The sequence below is a fragment of the Centroberyx gerrardi genome, chromosome 23 (assembly GCF_048128805.1).
Source record: "Centroberyx gerrardi isolate f3 chromosome 23, fCenGer3.hap1.cur.20231027, whole genome shotgun sequence".
Lineage (NCBI taxonomy): Eukaryota > Metazoa > Chordata > Actinopteri > Beryciformes > Berycidae > Centroberyx > Centroberyx gerrardi.
Window position 1 is genome coordinate 20428388 of NC_136019.1, and position 21395 is coordinate 20449782.

Consider the following 21395-nt stretch of genomic DNA (forward strand, 5'->3'; position numbering starts at 1 on the left):
AAGCTACTAAGATGGCCATTTTGACTGGAGTGGCCATTTTGCAAAGGTATTTAAGATCTATTGTCTCTTTGTCATGTAACCCTGATGAAGACCTCCTGCCAAAACATGTTGGTTTCTCCAAGAGTTGCTGAATTTGTTCTTCCTTTCAAGCTTCATTCATGCACCCTGATTGTAAGGTGAGGTAGCGACAGTTTTGTTTATCTTGTGAAAGGCTTCCCAAGGTCTTCCCAAGAGGTGTTCTTCTCTCCTATCGTCCGGCGGCCTTGTACTGCGAGGTGCTGCTGCACTGCTGATCTGGTGCGATGTTGATCCTCCTCACATTCAGGTCTGCGGCGAATCCTCTCGCCTTCTGGTAGAAGAAGAGAGAGAGCTCGCGGTCTACGAGGAAGTTGTGGTAGATGGTGGCCAGGCGGGTACAGAGCTGCAGCTGAGACTTCTTGTTGCCCAGATCCATGGCTGCAGCCAGAGCCAGGTGGTAGTAGCCTGCAGCGTCAAATGGGTCCTACAGAGATAACAGTGAAACGTTCAGATGTAGCCATCAAAGAAAACCTGTCTTTTACAGTCCTTTCAGGAATCTACAGTTTAGTGTCTCAGCTTTCATTGTGGCTCTATATTTACACAGGTTTTCAATGTTGTACCAAGGTCTTCAACGTCTATGGTAGCTGGTAGCCTGCAGACTCCCCTGATTAAAAACCACTGACCTAAAATATAGTAAAATCAATAGTTTCCCATCATCTAGTCTTTTACCTTCAGGTCATAGAAGATGATGTCCCCCAGTATCTGGTACACCCTGACGTAGTACAGCGTTTCCTCATCGAACTGCAGAGGCGTCGGACAAAGCGTCAGGCTCTTCAGGTAGTAGTGCTCAGCCAGTTCAAACTGGTCCAGACAGTGGTACAGGGCGGCCAGGCGGTGGTAGGACACCCGCTCATTCAGATGCTCACCTATATGTATACCCAAAAGACATTAGCATGGATTGTTATTCACTTTTAGCTGATCAGTTCAGATTTTCAGAAACATTTCAAGTTAAAGAGTAACTAAACCCCAAACCCAAATCTGTGTAAAGCCTGATCAGCCAATAACAGATGGTAATTTCAGTAGCATGCTTTTACCATTAGATGTCAAGCTTTACACAGATTTGGGTTTTGGGTTTAGTTACTCTTTATATATACAACTTTTAAAGACATATTTAATGCCTATTAGAACAACTGTAAGCCTATCAGAATATCACTCTGTGTGACTCATCCTGTTTCAACATCCTCCCTCAGTCTTAGGATTAATATTACTAATATTTTGATCAATTATCAATTGGTGCATTTTGAATATTTGTCCATGTCCAGTACCGTGATACAATTGAATGAATTACAGTAATGTCACATGGTGTTTGTTTCAATGTCTGTATTTGATGCAGTAATAATAAATAAGATAAAGCTCTGAGTGACTGGGCTTATTCCTCATCAGAAACAGTGCACCAAGAAATTACAACATTTTTATTAATAGCCTACCATTAAAACTGAATTTAAGACTTTATTGAATCCTTTATTTAACTATACTCAAAACCATTTAAGACCTTGAATAAAATAATTGAAGACATTTTAAGGCCTTTTCAGGACCTGAAGACATCCTGTTGTCTGCATATGCATTTGTTATTAATTTGTCAGCACTGTGATTATTGTCAGTATCAAGGCCAGTTGTGTTAAAAACTGACATCTAGTGCTCAAAAGTAGAAAAGCAGTTGCTGCTTTTCTACATCCTGTCTTAATAAAGAGTGAAAAGGTGAAGAAGCACATGGGTAAAGATGATGTAATAACGTGAAAGTAAATAGTATAAGTATATACATTTTTTTTATTAAATAGAAAAATTAAATAAAAAGAGATTTTATTTGGGTAATAGAAAAATACATAATAATAATAATAAAAAACAATTTGTATTATTTGACCCCAGAGGATAGCTCAAGAAAGTGTTGCTCAAAACACTTGACTTACTTCCATCATGGGCCTTATGGAAAACAAAATAATAATAAATTCACATACAACACAAAACACAAGCAAAAGATCCAATCAAAGTGAAGATAAATCATTACAGAAAAGCCAGTCTAAAAAAATAGATTTTATCGATGTTAATGATGAGGAAGAATATTTTAGAAAAGTTCAAGTGTTTTTCTTCTGTGTTGTTTGTTATTTACTTCAGTTATGGGTGAGTCATGCATCACGAGTGGATGTTTATTTTAAATATCTTAATTGTGTGTAGTGGACATTGGCCTTTAGTGGTAGTGTTTTAAATCACTGTCACAAAGACAATAAAAGGTCATAAGGTAATAAAAGGTAAATATTGGCCCAATATATCAGTCTAACCCTAGTTTTAAGTATAAGAATATATTTAGAAAGTGTTAAATTTGTGTTGCAGTTGGTCTCCTCACCCAGTGTGATGCTGATGTCCAGTGCGGTCTGAGCGAACTCCACAGCTTCCCCATAGAGCTTCAGACTGAGCATCAGCTCCACCAGCTTATTGCACAACCTCAGTCTGGTACGAACACTGCCGCTCTTCACTGCAATGGGCAGAGCACGGTCCTATGTGGTGGAATACACAGATATACACACATCAGTACACACACACACACACACACATACTCTATATACAGTATACACACAGCTCCACCAAATTATTACATGAGATGAGATGAAACTTCAATGATCCTTGTGGGGAAATTGGGTCATTAGAGCAGCAAACCAAAATAGATACAGCAAAGAAAAATATAATACAAATAAGAATAGAGCAAATTAGAGATATTAAATGTAACTCGACTTACAATTAGAATATTAGAACAAAAGTATGAAATATATGAATTACAATACAGTGTGCAGCAGTAGAGCATACTGAGACAAAGATTCAACCTTTCAAATATAATAAATTTACAGATAACATACTGTATGTACAGAACATGCAGATTTGGATATGTGCATTCATTTGGAGGAACACTAGCACTAACAGTACCATTAGAGGGAGACAGAGGCTACCCATCATCTCCACCATGCTCTCATTTATTTACAGAAATGATACTGAGGTACCAATGATATACTGATGTTTAAAAACGCTATGCATTGCTAGTGGCCTTGAAAAAGAGCATCGGTGGATTAGGCTTGGGTGATATCCAAAATGTAATATCGCGATGCTGTCCCGCCAAAACATTGTGATATACGATATTATCGATATTAACATAGACTCGCCGATTTTGGGGTTATATCATGTCCAGGAAGCTACACAACCCAAGGTACTACATTACATTACATTACATTACATTACGTCATTTAGCAGACGCTTTTGTCCAAAGCGACTTACAATAGTACATTTTGTCAACAGTAGTGAAACCAACTGTGCATCACAGTCTTCATCAGCTAAGACTTTTAAAAGAAATAAGTAGCATTCGTTGAATTTTTTTTTTTTTTTTTTAAAGTTTAAGAAGGGTAAGAAGATAGGTTAGTTCAAGAAGGGTCCAGGTGTAACCTGAAGAGATGCGTCTACACTGAAGAGTTGCGTACTACCAAAGTTCAACACCATGACCCAATATATGGGCCTAAAACTAGCATCCACACAAGGCCATACCCTGTAGAAGCAGACAGCCTTGTCTCTGTCCTGGCAGCTGTTGAAGAAAACATCTCCTGCAGCTTCCAGGAGCTTCAGGATGAAGCCGGTGTCTCCTGTACTGAGACCGACATCCTGAGCCACCTGGACAATACATGAAGAAGAGGAAAGGCTTTTATTCCAAAATGCTACATATTGAGTTTTAGTTGGAAATGTATCACTCTATTGTTCAAAAATGAATGATTAAATTCCAAAAATATTAGTATTTTGTAGAAAAGGTGTTAAAATACCTAATGACACCCAATCAGTTTACAATGCATGCTGTATGTAATTAGATTTTTTAGCATGTGCATTAGCTTGGATGTGACAGTAAAGATTATTTCCTGGTGGAGACTTCCATTTCTTCCTGTGGGTGTCAGCTGATTGACAGGAAGCAGAGCGGAACGTAACGCAGCGCTGAGATGAAAACACTCGACTCAGCGCAATGAAATTCTCTGTGGAAGTTGTTTTTCATACTGGACAAGAACCATTCGAGAGACATTAGACTGTCATGGTCTCTGTAGACCTGGTTTCAGACCTGGACGTATAGATCCACCAGTTCAGTCTGGCCCAGCATGTGGTAGATCTTCCCCGCCTGCAGCCAGCCATAGGCCTCCTTCTGCCTGCAGCCCAGGTCGATGAAAATACCCAGACTCCTCTTGGTGTGGTCAAGAGCTGTCCGGTACGCCCTGAAAACACACACAAACAACAACGCTCTGCATCACATGCTTTAACTCCAGCAATTTTTCAATTTTCATTTCATTTTTCGTCGGACTGCTTAGTAGGAAGGATGCAAAATAGCCATCGGGTGTGATTTCAAGTGAAAGGAAATGATATGAACCACACAACTTGAAGAACAATTCCACCCCCTCTTCCACCGTTAGATCTCATCAATCTGTGATGTTCAATGCATTCCAGGAGTTATTTTGTGATTAAATGTTGTAATGTTGTACCTACTTTCCCTCAACCTGCCTCATCTACTTCTACTGCAGAATCTACTGATTTCCTACATTTCCCAGAATGCCTTTCAACAAACCCCAATAATGGGTGTAAAGTTTTTCTATTTACCTGTGGGTTGTGCATGACCGGAGAAAAGTTAGCTTGATATTGGATATTGGCTATTCTGTGGATAGATTTTCTCAAATATTAAAACCAATGGTAGTAAATTGTTTTTCCCCTTCCAGTAATCACACTTCTGTTTTTGACATTGGAGGAATGCAAGCTCTGCTATTTAGCCTAGCGTTAGCTTTTTACTAATATGGATTACAACTACGCTTTACAATTCATGAAAGCAGTGTTGATTTGTCAAAATTATCTCATATAACAAATTGTATGAATATCACAAGCCTGTTAACAGCTTATTTTCGGCATCAGTCCAAAACCATATTGAAAAACCCATTGAAGTTATTGTGGGGCTGTGGCCAACGAACTATGGCGGCTATCTTCCGGATCCACCGGAAGATAGCTGGACCACTCTGTAGCAACACACACACACACACACACACACACCTGTCCGTCCCCAGACTGAGGTAGAGCTGGCTGATGGTTTCCAGTGCGACTCCCTCCTGTCCTCGGTCTCCTCGGCTCCTCAGCAGGTCGACTTGGTGTTGGTTGTAGATGATGCACTGGGCCTGGTCCGGACTCACCGAGCCATACAGCTGGCAGAGGAGCTGGGTCGCAGCGAGCTGGCCTGGCATGACAATACATATCATTTATTGTTTGCCACTGATAGAATTATGGCAACAATGGCATTATTTGCCAAGTATGAATGCGAAGTAGGGTGTTGCTGGAAAAGAGCATGAGCACCATTCCTGGACAGCTAAAGGTTCAAAAATAAGAGAAATAAAAGGAGAGATTATATAATACAATATGTTATAGTTATAATAGAGAATGAGAGTAAAAGAGGGCATACAAGAAAGACCCAATACTTACAGTCTGAATGGTTGGCCTTGATAGCGAGCAGTAGGGCCCACTCATAGCATCCCTTCCCGTAGTCCAGCTGGCCCTGCTTCACATAGTGCTGTCCCAGCTCCAGCAGCACGGTGATGAAGTTCACCTCATGACCCGCTTCATCCAGCTCAGAGAAGAGCTGCACAGCCTCGGTCAGATGCCTCTCCGCTAGTCCTTTGGCCCCGGCCTTCAGACACAACAGCCCTGCAGGAAGAGGAAGAAGTATAGAAGAGAATGAGTATACAAGAAGAAGAAGTCTTTTTTTTAATATTATAACTGTCAGTGTTGTGGAAATTTGAGAAACTCTCCCTTCTGCTTGACAACAGAATCAAACCGGTTTAGAAATCCAGTCTACTTCATGGCGAAAATGACATCATGTACGCCCAGATTTTAATGAACGCTCTGATTGGCGACAGTATGCATAGTTAATGAGCCAGGCACAGTGTGAAAGAGTGCAAGGAGAAATGTGACAGACAGTTTGCCTTGGTGACAATAACGCCCAATAGGAAAATAAAAAAATATTTACTTTAACACAGATTGTACTGTGAACTTCAACTAGATACTTCCGCTTCGGACATGATGGCCAATAAGAAATGGGTGTTGCTCATTGTTGTTGGACAGGAGCAACCCCTTCAACCCCCTGAGGATTGGCTTAGCATTGAGAAAGGGGTACTTAGACATCCAAAACCAAGCATAACTTTGCCTGACTGAATAAAAGTTATTGTATTGGATCTTTAAAGCTGCACTAGACAAGATTTTAATGTCAAAATCCAGCTGTCTTATCAGCTTAAATCACAAAGTGTGGCTGCAACAGAGAAGAGCGTCCCATCCGCACTAATTGAGATGCTGTAGATTCACCCTATTTGCCCAAATGAAATTCTGGTGTCAGGTATAAAGCTGGACTCACCACCTCCACCCCCAACCACACACTAAGAAGACTACATTTCCCCGGCGTATCAGTTGTTCTACCTCCGGTTGGCATTCACAGATGCCGTCCTAATCAGTTGGCGTTTATAAATGCCTTTCTATGTGCCACATCACCCCCTGATGTATTAAGTGACTTGGATTGTAGGAGATGCAAAAGTGCAGGAGAGTGTAGGAGATGCAAAAATGTAACAAGAAGTACTTTTTCTGTATCTCTTTGTTTTTAATTATTTTAAAATGTTTCTGTATCATATCTACATGCTTTTAATCCAAAGACGAAGTAGCGGAAGGGCCAGAGATTATATATTCATTGAATTCATTAAAAAAATTCATTAAATTATTCAAAAAATGGGCTGTCCCAGTCAAAGAAGCAGTCTAAGAAGTCAACTCGTCCAAAACTCCCCTCAGCCAGAAAGCAGTCAGCCAATGAGCATTGTAGATCAGCTAGAAAAACTTCTGTGCACCGAGTCGACATAAGACAGTGACAAAAAGCTGCCTGATAAAGCTTTTTGTTTAGCGGCTGTTGGACTGGCCTTGGGCAGGGTGAATATTAATTCTGGCACTGGTGGTGTGTAATTTGGGTTTGTTTGGGGAATAAAGTCCTCTGTGCTGAAGGCTGAGGAAATGGACAAAACCAGAAACTCTCCAGTGTCTGTTCCTTCAGTAATCTCACAGGAATAGTGTCCAGAGGAAGAACAATCTTAAGCACATATGTCACCTAGGTTAGCCTGGGCTACAGCCCAGTTGGGTCGGTCCTCATCCTCTTCGCAGATGTCAATAGCTGCCTGGTAGCTCTCTGCTGCCCTCCGGAGGTCACCCATGCACCGAAGCGCCACACCACGCATGTTGAGGAGCACACCTTCACATCAAAGGAAATCAGATGAGTGTCTATTTTAATAGCCCTGGAATAGGCTAGTGTTACACAGGTTTGTCTGTGAAGCACTAGCCAGCCATTATACTTTCTCATGACAAAATAGTGATGACAATAATATTACAATACAGTTTTTTAAAGGTGCTATGTGTAGCATTTTAACATTGCTAAATTATTACCGTCTTAATTTTGAGACATATTATAATTACCGTAAACAAATGAGACCATTACTGAGAAGATTGGCAGCCTCTACCGGCCTCTACACTGCATTTGGTGGGAAATCTGCTTGATTGCTTTACAGCACAAAACTGAAAGAGGCACTGTTCTTGCAGCGCAAAAGGAGCTAAAGCTTTCAGAGTCTCTGTCAATGGCAGATGGTGGAAGGAGTGAAAGGCCGATGGATAAATCATTTCCAACATGTTCAATTCATTAAAAACAAATAGAAAACATTGAAGAACGACTGAAGAAGCAACATCCTTTTCCTCAGGATTTATGGGACATGTGGTCTTAATTTTGATAAACACTAGCACTAACAATACCACTGGTGTGGCTACCCATCATCTCGACCATGGTCTCATTTGCTTACAGTAATTATACCAAGGTACAATCAAAGTTAATTTGACTAATATATTGATGTTTAAAAATACTACATGCATCACATTTAACTACAACACATTTAACCACAGAACACCACAGACCTTCCTGAGGGGTGGTGCAGTGTTCCGGCATGGAAGCTAGGACAGAGTCCAGGATGTCCAGAGCGACATCTGGCTGGTTGTCATTAATGTGAAGCCATCCTAGCCAGATGAGGGCGCTGTTTCTCTCTGGGACGGAGACAGAGAGGCCTTGTGAAGGTGGACTGTGGTTGATCAGAGCATGCATGTAGCAGACAGCACGTCCAACCATTCTGTGCTTCTGAAACAGCTGGGAGAGACAAAGAGTGAGCGGCACATGGTAGCGGTCACCTCCTCCTCCATTTTGTCCAACCTCGGTAAAAGAGAGAGCTCGGTGTAAATACGGAGCCACCTGAGCTGGAATGGAGGCTTCCTGTTTTGTGATCCCGTAGAGTCTGTTGGCGTTGTCCAGAACCAGAACCATGCCGCTGAGGCAGTCACTCAGCGTAGCAGATGGCTGCAGAGAAGCTCTTCGGACTGAACTGACACTGAGGTGGGGAAGGCAGAGCTCACTGTAGAGCCTCCCCAGGGTCAGGTATCCATGACTGGGAGGTATGCTCCATGAGCTGGGAGTGTCTGCAGAAAGTGCAAGTAGCCTCTCGATATAAGGCACAGCGCTGACACCCTCACCACGCCTCCAGTGGCGCTTCGCCACTAGGAAACAGGCCCGGGCCTCAGCCATCTTGTTGTGAGACAGAACCGCTTTCTTCAGAATGTATTTAAGAACCTGCAAGTCATCCTCCATGCTCACCACGCAGTCTGGGACGCCCATGATCAAGGCAGCGATACGCTCCGTCAGAGCAAAGTACTTTTCGGTGTTTTTCTGCGTAAGATATATGACAGCCAGGTTGGCGTAGATGCTAGCCAGTAGCCTCAGGTCCGTGAAGCCCTCTCGTGGCACGCTGAGGGCTTCCTCAAAGTAAACCCGGGCCTGGCTGAACTTTGACCTCCCGCCACAGAGCTTGCCCAACAGGAAGCACAGGCGGCTCTGCGACCAAAAGAGGCGCTTCTTCCTGGCTGTTTCCCTAGCGACACCCAGAAAGGCTGTCAGCTCGTCCTCGTCGGATTGGCCAACGAAGGTGGAGGAGGCGAGGAGTTCTGGGGTCAGTCCATAGAGGACGCCAAACTCTAGTTTGTAGTCACGGCTGTCCAGAAAGGAGAGGAGAGGAATAAAGTTCTCTGTGCTGTTATTTCCCTCTACAACTGGGTGAACAGTGAAACAGGGGGGCTCGGGATCTGACGTCTTAGTAGCCTGGATTGAGTCCTCTTGAGTCCCGTTTGTGGTCGCAACGGAATGAGATGATGAAACTTTCCCCTGGATAAGAATCCTCTCAATATTTCTCTTCAATTCAGACTGCTGAGTAGCCACTTTGCCTGAAGAACCGCCTGAAAATGATTATTGGGAGTATAAACCTGATGTTGTAATATGGAGGAGACAAGGTTCTTCAAGATTCATGAAAATAGTAAATTTAAACTGAGTAGCATTGAGGGGCTATTTGTGTCAGAATGTATGGGGAGAAACAGAAAGCTTACTTGACGTTTTCTTTTCAGCACCTTGGTGATTGATCAGATCTGAGAATGAACAATTCAAAGCAAAAGAATATGAATGAAAAGATACGTATAACACTTAACAAACAGCTAGTAATGAAAGCAAGTCGATTATTCAGGTAGCTATTTAGCTATTTTTACCTAGAGCTCTACCAAAAAGTATTGGTTTAATGCCTGAGACGCCTCAATTCAGTCAAAACTCAAAGACACATACATACTGTGACCGAAGTGTTCAAAAGAAGCAGTAGGTACAAAAATGTCCTTTTTGTTACTCTGCACACACATACTTTTCAAGATCTTGGACAGTTCATATTGGTATGGGATATTATCCTAACATCCTAGAATAGATATGAACAGTCATCCAAAAAAAATCAGATATGAGCAGCAATTTGGGATTGAGAACGAAGGCCTGCAGTGTGAACGTAGCCATTGAGACTTTGATCAGGTAGAACCCACCTTCAAATCTAGATCTAAAGATGAATTCTCCCTCTGCAGACAACATTTCCGTCTTACCCAGCTTGTAGTTATAACCAATATCATTTTGAGATGTCCTCTTCAGCAAGACAATTGTCTCATCTATGACTTGCTCCTCGTTCAGACTGAAGAAGGCCCTTTCCTCTTTGTCCAAGAAGATGTCTGTTGAGCTGGAAGGGTGACAGAGAGACAGATACCCTATGTACTGACCCATCAAGCTCAGCCAAATGCCATCTGAGTCATATGGTACAGTGATTGAAACAGTAATACTGGTGACACACTTACTCACAAATGTCATTGGACGGTTTGACCAGACTCGTCTTGACCAGCCCCACCTCTCCCGTTGCCTCCATCCTCCCCGTGAACCAATCAAAACAAGACACCAGCAGCCCCACAATGACGATGCGATCGCCGGGCGCCACGCTCAGCTCGTCGGGGCCCTCGGCATCGTACTCCGCTGTGGCCAGACAGGTTCCTCTGGCTGAAGGGGGTGAGGGAGGTGAGGAAGAGAGGGAGAATAGGGAGGAAAGAGAAGGAGAGAGATGGAGGTTTGGGATGGAGGGAGGAAGAGTGTCATGGATAAGATTAGATTAGGTGAAATGTTAAAGGGGCTACAAGTCAGGCTTTTACTCTCCCATAGCACCAAATGACCATATATATTATGGTCATTGGTCATCACTGGAGGGTTTGATAGGGTTGTTGATCAATACCAATGACTCAACAATTACTTGGACAGCTGCTGAGATTTCTGGCTTTCAAAAGTCACACTCTGGGCTGTACTCTGTTTTGGAACAATATTTTGTTTCAAGACACTCCCAAATTACTGTAAGGTATACAATATATACAAATGAGAGAAAATATGGGAATATGAAGAAAAGCTTACAGCCTATATAAATGATGTGCAAAATGTGCATCATTTTCACATTAACAGGTCTACAGAAGGCTTTACTTACAGAAATTGTGCAGGTGTGCAGAGGTGTGCTGCTAAATTTACAGATGTAGATAACATGTACAGGCCGTGCAGTTTTGGAGGGTGTGGATATAGATTACTGTAATGCGGGTCTAATCAAGACTATAATTCTACAAAAAAACAAAAAAAAGCCACTTGGCAATTGGAGGTTTAATTGAGTTTGATTTATTGCCAAATGTGCAAAACAACACAGTCTGGAGTTGATTTGACTGCACTTACCAAACTGGAGAGGGAAGTCACAGGCAGGTTTCCCACCGCCAACTAAAATGTTCTCAGCACAAGATTTGAGAAACCATCTGTGGGCAAATAAGACCATATGAGTTTACTAATTACTATTTACTATGTACTATTCAACAGGCACCTACATCTTTCTGAATAATGGTTACAGTCCAGAACAAACAAGAACAGTTACAAATAGAATAGAATAGAAAGTTTGACTCACTGACTGACAAGTCAGTGTGGACCAAATCCTCCTGCGAGGGCACACACACCACACACACACACACACACACACACACACACACACATAAGGATATGACTCACTGATAAAAGGGGATGACAGGCTCTAAGGCGGGTTTGCGTTTTGTGCCCCGGGCTCCGTCAGCCAGGCAGAGAACAGTCCACCCTGAGCCCAGGAAAGGAGGCTCGAACTGGGCTACGTCTCCCTGCTCCAGGTACAGGTCGCCTCCAGAAGTGGAGCTGTCAAACATCTGGTTGGAACTACAGCTGGCGAACAACGAACCTGAGGACGGAGAGAAAGTATTTTGGTTTTAGCGTCCCAATGCAGTTCCAGAGGCAGTGCCATAAAGCAATCCAGCAGATTTCTCTCCAAATCCGACCCAGTGACACACAATGTAAAATGCAGAGTAGAGGCCGGTAGAGGCTACCAGTCTTCTCAGTGATGGTCTCGTTTGTTTACGGTAATTATACTAACGTCTCAAAATGTATGTGGTAATGATTTATTGATGTTAAAATGCTACACAGGGCACCTTAAATAACTGTATTCCATCACCCACCATCTTGCATGAGGATGCCTTTGTAGATGAGGTTGAGTGTTTCCTCCTGGATGGAAACTTCAATACTGACGTCTTCCTCCAGAGAAGTGAGCCAGAACCCTTGGTCTAACAACAGATTCTCCATACACTGACCTAGAAAACCTGGAGGAGAGGAGAGTGAGTAGAAGAGAAGTGATGTGATGACATGAAATTAAATAATATTTCAAATGATTACTAATATTATTAATAGCAGTAGCAGTAGCAGTAGTAGTAGCAGTAGCAGCAGCAGTAGTGGTAATAGTGGTAATAGTAGTTGAGTTATTGTTATATAATAGTAATAATAATAATAATAATAAACTTTATGAGATAAATATCTTAAATGTCCTTTTATGTCTGTGTTAATACATTGCAGTAGGTATCACTAATGATTGGCTATTGCACCGGTTGCTTCACCGCAAATGCTTAACTGCAAATACAGTCAATTGCAATACACACCTATTGAGTAATATGTGGTGAACTTCCATATTTCTTCAAATGTTTTGAATGTCACAAATATGATGTTTTCTTCACTGTTGATGGAGAGGAGATGAGCCGACAACTCCTAGAGAGAGAGAAGAGAAAAGGTTTCACAATAAACAGATACTTATGTAATGTTTGTTCTCAAGACAAAACAACTTCATGACAACTTAGTAGAAGTGGCTACATGAAGTTAGAATGTATCATGGCTCATAAATAGCCTCAAATATGAGACGTGAGTCATCAAGTGGGAATTGTACTATAACAAAAACAACTTTCAAATGTGAAATTGCATACAACTTGTATGTAGTATGGCAACAACAAAGGTCATGTCCAAATTGTCTAAATCTAGCGTGCTAAGCTGGCTAACACCAAGCTAACACAGTTGGTGGACTTGTGAAGAGGCTGGTGACTTGTGTGACTGGCTGAGCGCTGAGGGGCGGGACAAGCCTTCCAGGCTGCAGTCTCAGAGTCGACCACTGGAGCAAAAAAGAGCAAAAAAGCAGTGGGTGATGGGAGACTGTCTACAGCTAAAAACCACTGCGCAGCGGATGAATACGTGGTTGCTGACCAGAAATAGTTCTAAAAATAATCCTGGCTACATCAGCTATATTGAGTAATGATAATTCATTTTTAAAATGTATGAATCTACAGGCCATATAATAAAAAACACAACCAACTTTTTACTACTTAAAGGTTAGTCGTCTTAGTTTGGATAATGTTAGTTGCCTACTATCAACATAGTCATGTCAACATAGTATTAAAGTGTTTGCATGGAGCACCTGAGCTAATGATCTACCTGGGACACATGGATGGTTACTGGTGGCGGTGTCTATGTTCTCATCATTTAATGGGTAAGTTGACCAATGGGTCTATCTACTAAAAACATGATGTATTCCTTTAACTTTCAATTCAGTCATCAGCCAATTTATTGAGGAAGTAGATATTCTTTACAGCTCACAGTTTCAGGAGCTGAACATAAATCTGGTAGTCAGGTGTGTGTGTGTGTGTGTGCACGTGTGTGTGTGTGTCAGGGTTGTACCATGAATAGAGCGTTGACCTCGGTGCTGTCAGCCTGCAGAATGCGCAGTTTCCCTCTCAGTATTTCCTGTGACTCCTCATCTCCAGGAAGTCGGTCAGGACCCACCACCATGGCCAGCAGCATCGGCAGGGCTAAACCCACAACACACTGAATTAGTACAAACTGATAGGTGATATTTTGGCGGGTATGAAGGAGAATGACACGCACCCACCTTGTCACAACACCTCCAAATGATTAAATGCTCATGATTGTCATTTTAGGATAAGATGGAACTTTAATGATCTCTGTGGGGAATTTGGGTTGTTGCAGCAGCAAAATAGTAATACAGCGAAGTACTAATACAGATTTTCTTTTATTACACCAGTAATTTTTTTTCTATTTTCTTTCTACTTTTTTCTCTAAATTTCAGCAAAGTAATTAGCCTACTTCTACTTAATAGGGTGTTTTGGTACTCTTTCCACCCAAGCTAGCAGCATGAAGACGCTCCCTCTCTAGTTAATGTTTACTAAAAGAGACAAAAGCTGAGTGGTTCCTGCTGCGGTAGCAAAAACACTTGCTGATGCAATAGAACATGATCCACATTCCACTGTAATAATCCACGTAACCTTGCAAATTAAAAAAAAGGAGGTTATGTGTGAACCAGCAAAATTAGCATATTGACTTGACTGCATCTAATATCATTTACCACAAAACCTCCAAACCTGATGATACCCACTAAATTTCTGACTGGTAAGATATCATTATTTGGTCAATGTGATCAATTATTAGATGTAGGGACTGACAAGATATTACTTGGACAGAAACCTTGGTTGTCATTTTTGCTTGACTTGTGCCCTCCATTATAATGACAAAAACTATAAGATCAACTTTGGACTCAGGATACGACACCTTGCCATAAGCAAGTGATATCCATGCTTAAAATACCTACTTAATGTTGCTGAGCTACCTGTGAATCTAACCTCATTTAATGTGTTGAGGTGATGTAACTGTGTAACTGACTGACTCAGGGAGATTAATCAATGACTTCAGAGGCACTCATAGGTTCAAGGTACTGTACAAACTATTTCAAATTATCACATGATTTTCCACAGAGAGGTCAACTCAGTTTTATAGATCATTATGCTTTTTTATGTTTGCGCTCATATTGTGGTTAGTAGGGGCTGACAATACTAATTATATTTGTATGGCATATTTCTTTACAAACTTTCTGTAAAGTACACCATGAGAATCATCCATACCAATACAAACAGGTGGAACATTGCATTGCAAGTTTCACATCCTAGTGCTGCAAAATACATTGAACAAAATAAACATATTAAAGTTGCTACATGTATATGCATTTTAGCACCACTAATCAATCACATTAATTTTGAGACGTTATCGTATAATTACTGTAAACAAACAAGACTATCGGCGAGCAGATTGGGAGCCTTTATTGGCCTCTACACTGCATTTTACATTGTGTGCCACCGCAAAATCTGCTGGATTGGATTTGGAGGGAAATCTGCTGGATTGCTTTACGGCACAAAACAGGAAGAGAGCACTGTTCTTCCAGAGCAAACAGAGCTAAAACTTTCGGAGTTTCTGGCAATGGCAGTGGAAGTAGTGAAAGGCCGATGGAAAAATCACTTGCAACATGTTTATCCTCTTCACGGAGGGGGAGGGGAGACAGGAAGCAACGGGGCTTATGGGAAATGTGGTCTAATTTGAGAGGCACTATACCACTAAGAATACCACTGGTATGAGACAGAGCCGACCAATTATCTCCCCTCTCTATTTGTTTACAGTAATTATACCAAGGCAGCACAATTAATGTGACAATGATATATTGATGTTTAATTGTCTAGTTTGCAAGTTGTTCATTACAAATCAGTAATCACTATTAGCCTATATTATTACATTCTTATATTATTTGGAATCACTGTTGAAAATGAGGGAAAAATAAATTGATAACGTCACACAATGCTGTATGGGATGAGTCCTTCATTCCCTCTTAAAAAATACTATATACAGTCTTGTACCCTTGGCGTTTTTTCATTTTTCAATTTTTTGCTGAATCTATTATTATAAGCCTGTGATTCAACTGGTAGCTGGTTGGTTTCAGTTCAACACTTAAAACTCTTTATATTGGGATTTTCTGAAATGCCTTAAAAGAAAATTAATTTGAAATTGACTTGCAGAACTTGGGCCATTGAAACAGGGTGTAACGTGTTTCATCGATTTTGAGTTACTGTAATGACACTAATAGAATAATGGAGCTGCTTCAATAGGTGCAGATCTTTCAATTCAACATTATCCTTTAAATTGAGGTCAGGGCCTCCAAATTTGGACAAGTTAAGCCAACGTTCTGGCGCCAGTACCAACAAATCCAGCGTTTCAAGACCAAGAAGTGTGTGACAGTCTGTCACAGACTTCTGTCACAGACTTCTGGTGTCTGTCACTGACAGACACCACACTAGGACGTTACCTGTTGGGAAGTTTTCCTCAGACGTTGACAGAGTTCTCCTCAGACTTGCAGCATCCCTGGAGAGACCACGCTCTGTAAAATAAATGAAGGAACACTTTAGAACTTCCATATGTTACTGGAACCTTGCTGCATTATGGCAAGCTGTCAGTGTCAGTTTTTTATCTCCAAATGTCAGAAACAAAGAAAACGAGCCTTGTTTTTAGCTTGGCGACAATGGGTTTTGAGAAGGTTTCATAAGCTCAAGGGTGGTAGAATTTACTCAACCTATAGAGAAACTATGTAATCCTTCAATTGAAGTTAAAATATCAAAATCACCAACATTTCAATTACAAGGTTTACAAGGTTTTTACACAACAACAGCGAAGTGCTTGTTGCTTCCCTGTAGAGGAGTTGTTTAGCTCAATAGCTCTCAAAAGTGGGGTCCTTGAAGGGGTTCTATGTGTCCTGGCGGGGGTTCCAGGGGTCCTTGAGGGGGTTCTAGAGGTCCTTGAAGGGGTTCTATGTGTCCTGGCGGGGGTTCCAGAGGTCCTTGAGGGGGTTCTAGAGGTCTTTGGGGGGGTACCAGGGGTCCTTGAGGTGGTTCTAGAGGTCCTTGAGGGGATTCTAGGACTCTTTGAGGGGGTTTCAGGACTCCGTGAGGGGATTTCAGGGGTCCTGGAGGGGGTTCTAGGTCCTGGAGGAGGTTCCTGTGGTCCTTGAGGGGGTTCTAGAGTTCCTTGAGGGGGTTCCATGACTCCTTGAGGGAGTTCCAGGACTCATGAGGGGATTCCAGGACTCCATGAGGGGGTTCTAGAGGTCCTTGAGGAGGTTATAGAGGTCTTACTAAATCAACAACTATGATCTTACCATATAAATCCCTGGGACTAAGTCTGATCAAATGAGGGTCTGTGGTTTAATGTGGGCCTATTTGGGGGTCAGAGACATGAAAACATTTGAGGACACCTGGTTTAATGCATTCTAGTTTTGAGACACTTAAAGACAGAGGTACAGCTATAGTTTGGCAACAAACAGGTTGAGAGTCATAAGTTTGGTGTTTTTTTGTTTTTTTTTTCAAGACATTTTTGGCTTCCCATTGACCCATTGGTTTAAGGGCTTCCCATAGACAACCAGTGTAATATTGATCAATTCTACAATAAATATGTAATCAATCAAACTGCATCATATCCATCATATGAGAGGTGAACAACACTGACTGGACCAGATCTGATTTTTAATAAAAGGACAATATCGGCCCCCATATATCGGTCTAACCCTCCTATAGCCTACATCACTATATTCTAACCATCCATAACTGTATTATAATGATTCCTATGTAGATGTATCAGATAGGGAGTCTAGAAAAGAAAAATAATCATTTCTTTACTACAAGAACATGGACCTTTCTGGGAGGTTAAGCACTGATACCCATCTCAAAATGATCCTTATCGCTTTTGATTTATTCATCTTCATCTTCAGTATGAGAAACTTATTAGCTTGTCCATCACTTTTATTAGAAGTGTATGACAACTCCAGGAAAACAAGACTAGTATCTTTCCTGTGTGTGATTGGGTGATAGTGCCGCGACCCCCACTGCCCCACCCACACATACACACACACACACACACACACACACAGAAAAAACAGGAGGCATCTGGCCAGCTCTGATTTCAGTGTGTCCCTCAGCTAAACAGGAAAAATCGCACATGAGAGCATGAAAACATAATATCAAAATAATATTTCTATGTCTGTAGCACTCAGTACTGAGTTCATTGTGGCCTTATTGTAGTGTTTTTATCTCCTTTGATATCACTGTAATACTCCTATGATATTCCTATAATGACATATACTCTCGGCCATACTCACCCGAATGAAAAGTTACTAGGCATATCAATATTCTTTATAGTAACATAATATAGTAGGCTAATATATAGTCGTATAATATTAATAATAACCTTGAAATCGTATTCCTGTAACATCAACATTCCTATAATGTTCCTAGAGGAATTTTAAGTGTTTCTGTGGTACTGAATGGTGTCACTATAATATTACTGTAGTAGCCTATTACTATAGTGACTACTATAGTGACTTACAGTGGGTCTGTAATACTCAATAGTGAGTTTATAATGGCCTTATAGTAGGCTACTTAAGCTTTTGAAATATATAGAATCACTATAATACATTCAGTGATAAAAGGCTTCAATATTCCTATAGTAACTTATAGTTTTTTTGTGATATTTCTGTGATAGCCTATTTGCGAAGTATCCTTCTGAAATGTATTATAGTATTAGTCTAAGGGAATAACTTTGAGTTTGTGGTTCACAACATTGCCATCACTAAAAAGTTCATACAGCCTATTTCTAACAGACTAAAATGTGTACTTGTATAAATCATATTTGATTACCTTGGCCTTACCTTGTTTATGCCACTTATGAAAAAGAACTATAGATTCCAGAGGGATATCACAGAAAAACTATAAGTTCCTATAGGAATAGTATAGGCTATAGGAATATTATAGAAGATAAAAATTACCATAAATCACGATAAAGTCACTATAATTTCATATTGACTAGGCTACTACAGACATTTAACTCCCTATTGTAATATTATAGAATTATTATAGTGATAGCCTACCATAGGAGAAAAATATATTATATAGGACTATGTATTCATTTATTAAATTGCAATAGGAATATCGTCTTTTTTCACTAGGATGAGTACGACAGATACACTTTAAGTCCCTATAGTGATATATAGGATTATTATAAGACATTATAGTGACTTTCGTACCCATTTTGCTGTGTCGGGTCGTTTTCTCCGCCAGGTCCCGGTACTGCTGCTGGTCGTCGGTAGAGATCTGTCTCTGGTACCGACGGGTCCCGAGGTCTCGGTCAGTGCTGGCTGACATCTCGGATCAAATAGTGCAGTCTCCCTGGTCCCGGGGCCGGTGTACGGTAAACTCCACCACACATCACATGCCTCTCCACGAAATGTGCAATAAACTTGAGGAGACAGCAGTGTCAAGCCGGACAGAATAAAACAAAATAGGACTTCTGGTGTGCCCTTTCAAAATAAAAGCCTTATTGACACAGTTATTCATTTCAGTAAGTAATATTATAATTACAATTACAATTTCCCATTTGGCAGACGCTTTTATCCAAAGCGACGTACACATGAGATTTTAATATAACACAAGCAAGGATCTAGTCAGGACAGAACAAAAGTGCCATAAAGCTAAGTTCTGGTCCGACAGGACATAGGTGCTACGAGGCAGAGCATAGAGGCAGAGCATAGAGTGCATAGAGGCAGATAAAGAGTTTTTTTTTATTTTTTTTATTTTTTTTAATTTTATTGCACAGTCCATCAGGTGAGAAGGTGTTCACTAAAGAGCTGGGTCTTTAGCCTTTTCTTAAAGATTGAGAGGGACTCTGCAGATCGAATGGAGTTTGGTAACTCGTTCCACCACCGAGGAACTACAGAAGAGAAGAGTCTGGCTAGAGACTAGGGCCTTGCCGTGGTGGCAGCACCAGGCGCCGCTCCTTGGCAGAGCGTAGTGGGCGGGAGGGAGCGTAGACCTGAATGAGGGAGTTCAGGTAGGTCGGAGCCGTTTTGGTTGCTGCTTTGTATGCAAGCATCAAGGACTTGAACTTGATGCAGGCAGCAACTGGGAGCCAGTGGAGGGATATGAACAGCGGAGTGACATGTGCTCTTTTGGGCTGGTAGAAGACCTCTCAAAATTGGAAGTTTCACCCTTTCCTCCCATTTTAAATCAGGATCAGTCAGTTTCCTCTCCTGGGAATGATCAGGAAACCAAACCATGTTCATGTCCGATGTTCTTGTCGTCCTCTCACTGGATAACATCAAAGTAGAGGCAACACTTCCACCCAGAGAAAGTCTGCTTTTAAAATATCCACTTATGTTTATGATTGGTAACTGTATTATTAGGCTACTGAACACGTGTTGTAATGTGATTTTTAGTAAAACAATGTACGAAAATGAAAATAAGCACCTAATGATAAACAGTGAAAATACACATTTTATGCTTTTATTTTTGATTTGATTTTTGATTTATTTATTTATTTTATTTTGAAGGCGAAATCACTTAACTTCCGGTACTACTCGCTTACTCTGCCAGGCTTGACGCAGCAGAATTGACATTCCACTATTACCGCTACATTTACATATTATCTATCTATATATATATTTGATCTATTTTTTGTATATTTTTTTCTTTTCTTGATTGTATTATTAACGTTTTAACGTATTCATATTATATTTATTCCTATTATTTTATAATTAACAATGCGCTATATATTTTATATCAATTCTCAATAGCCAGATAAAATTCTCAGCGCAAAATACATTCTTTTGCGCTTTTGTAAGTTGTAAACAACCGATAAAAGGCCTCGTCCTGCCTCTAAAATCAAGCCTGGATCTTCCAGGTTAATAATCACTGACTGAACAAATAAACGTCCTTCCTTTTCCAAATCCCAAAAAGGAGTGAAGCCACATAACAGGGAACAGAGTTTTATTCATTCTCTGCATGCAACAACAGTGCTTTCCTAAATATAACCAAGAACTCTCTCTTACTTTCTCAAACCCTCTCTCACACACACTTTCACATTCTCTCTCACACACACACACACACACACACACACACACTCACTCTCTCTCTCTCTCTCCAAACTCTCACCCATTTTTCCTCTCTGGGGAGTGTGTGTGTGTGTGTGTGTGTGTGGTTGCCATGTATACAGGGGGCTTTACATATGTAGGCATGACAGAATAGTGGATCTGATATCAAAAGATATCACATCTATCTTCAGGTCTTCTATAATGCTTTATAAGCACTCTGCTGTGAAGCCGAGCATGTTCAGTCTGTGTAGTGAGGATTCAGAAGTGTTCTCTAATATTACAGCTAACACTCCCGATGTTGTTGTTGTCAATGAAAATCTTAGAGAGGTGTTCGTTCTAGAGGTCGGCTGTACTTTTGACTACAGCCTAGAGGAAGCCTTTCTAACTAAGATGCTGAAATATCAACAGCTGGAGCAGACTATTTCACAGCTAGGCTACAAGTGCAAACTTTTAGTTTTCATATTTGGCAGCCTGGGTCATGTGCACAAGCTAGTTGTGAGGGGCCTTCAGATGGCTGGTCTCCCTAAGAGAAGGGCCAAGCAGTTAGCGAGGTATTGTTCAGTATCTGCTATCATTGGTAGCCGCTCAATATGGAGAAGGCGTTGCTTTTTATACCCTTGAAGTGGATTCTGTCTATTATCCCTCGACCTGCCACTGTTTTCATCCTGTGTGTATGCAACAATGTGGCTGCCAATCAGGCACTTATGTAACTGACTGACTCCTAATATCTGATTG

General features: G+C 41.1%; 1 protein-coding gene across 1 annotated transcript; it reads right to left on the reverse strand.

Annotated features, from left to right (window-relative positions):
* Positions 1-247: 247 nt before the first annotated feature.
* Positions 248-18936, reverse strand: sh3tc1 (SH3 domain and tetratricopeptide repeats 1). The gene is given in 18 exon segments (XM_071926072.2): positions 248-502; positions 748-944; positions 2420-2570; positions 3604-3726; positions 4160-4310; positions 5131-5311; positions 5554-5775; positions 7214-7354; positions 8065-9453; positions 10102-10232; positions 10348-10543; positions 11252-11328; positions 11576-11774; positions 12049-12189; positions 12523-12628; positions 13586-13716; positions 16053-16124; positions 18819-18936. Coding segments are annotated over 18 exon segments (3981 nt in total).
* Between the last annotated feature and the right edge of the window lie 2459 nt (positions 18937-21395).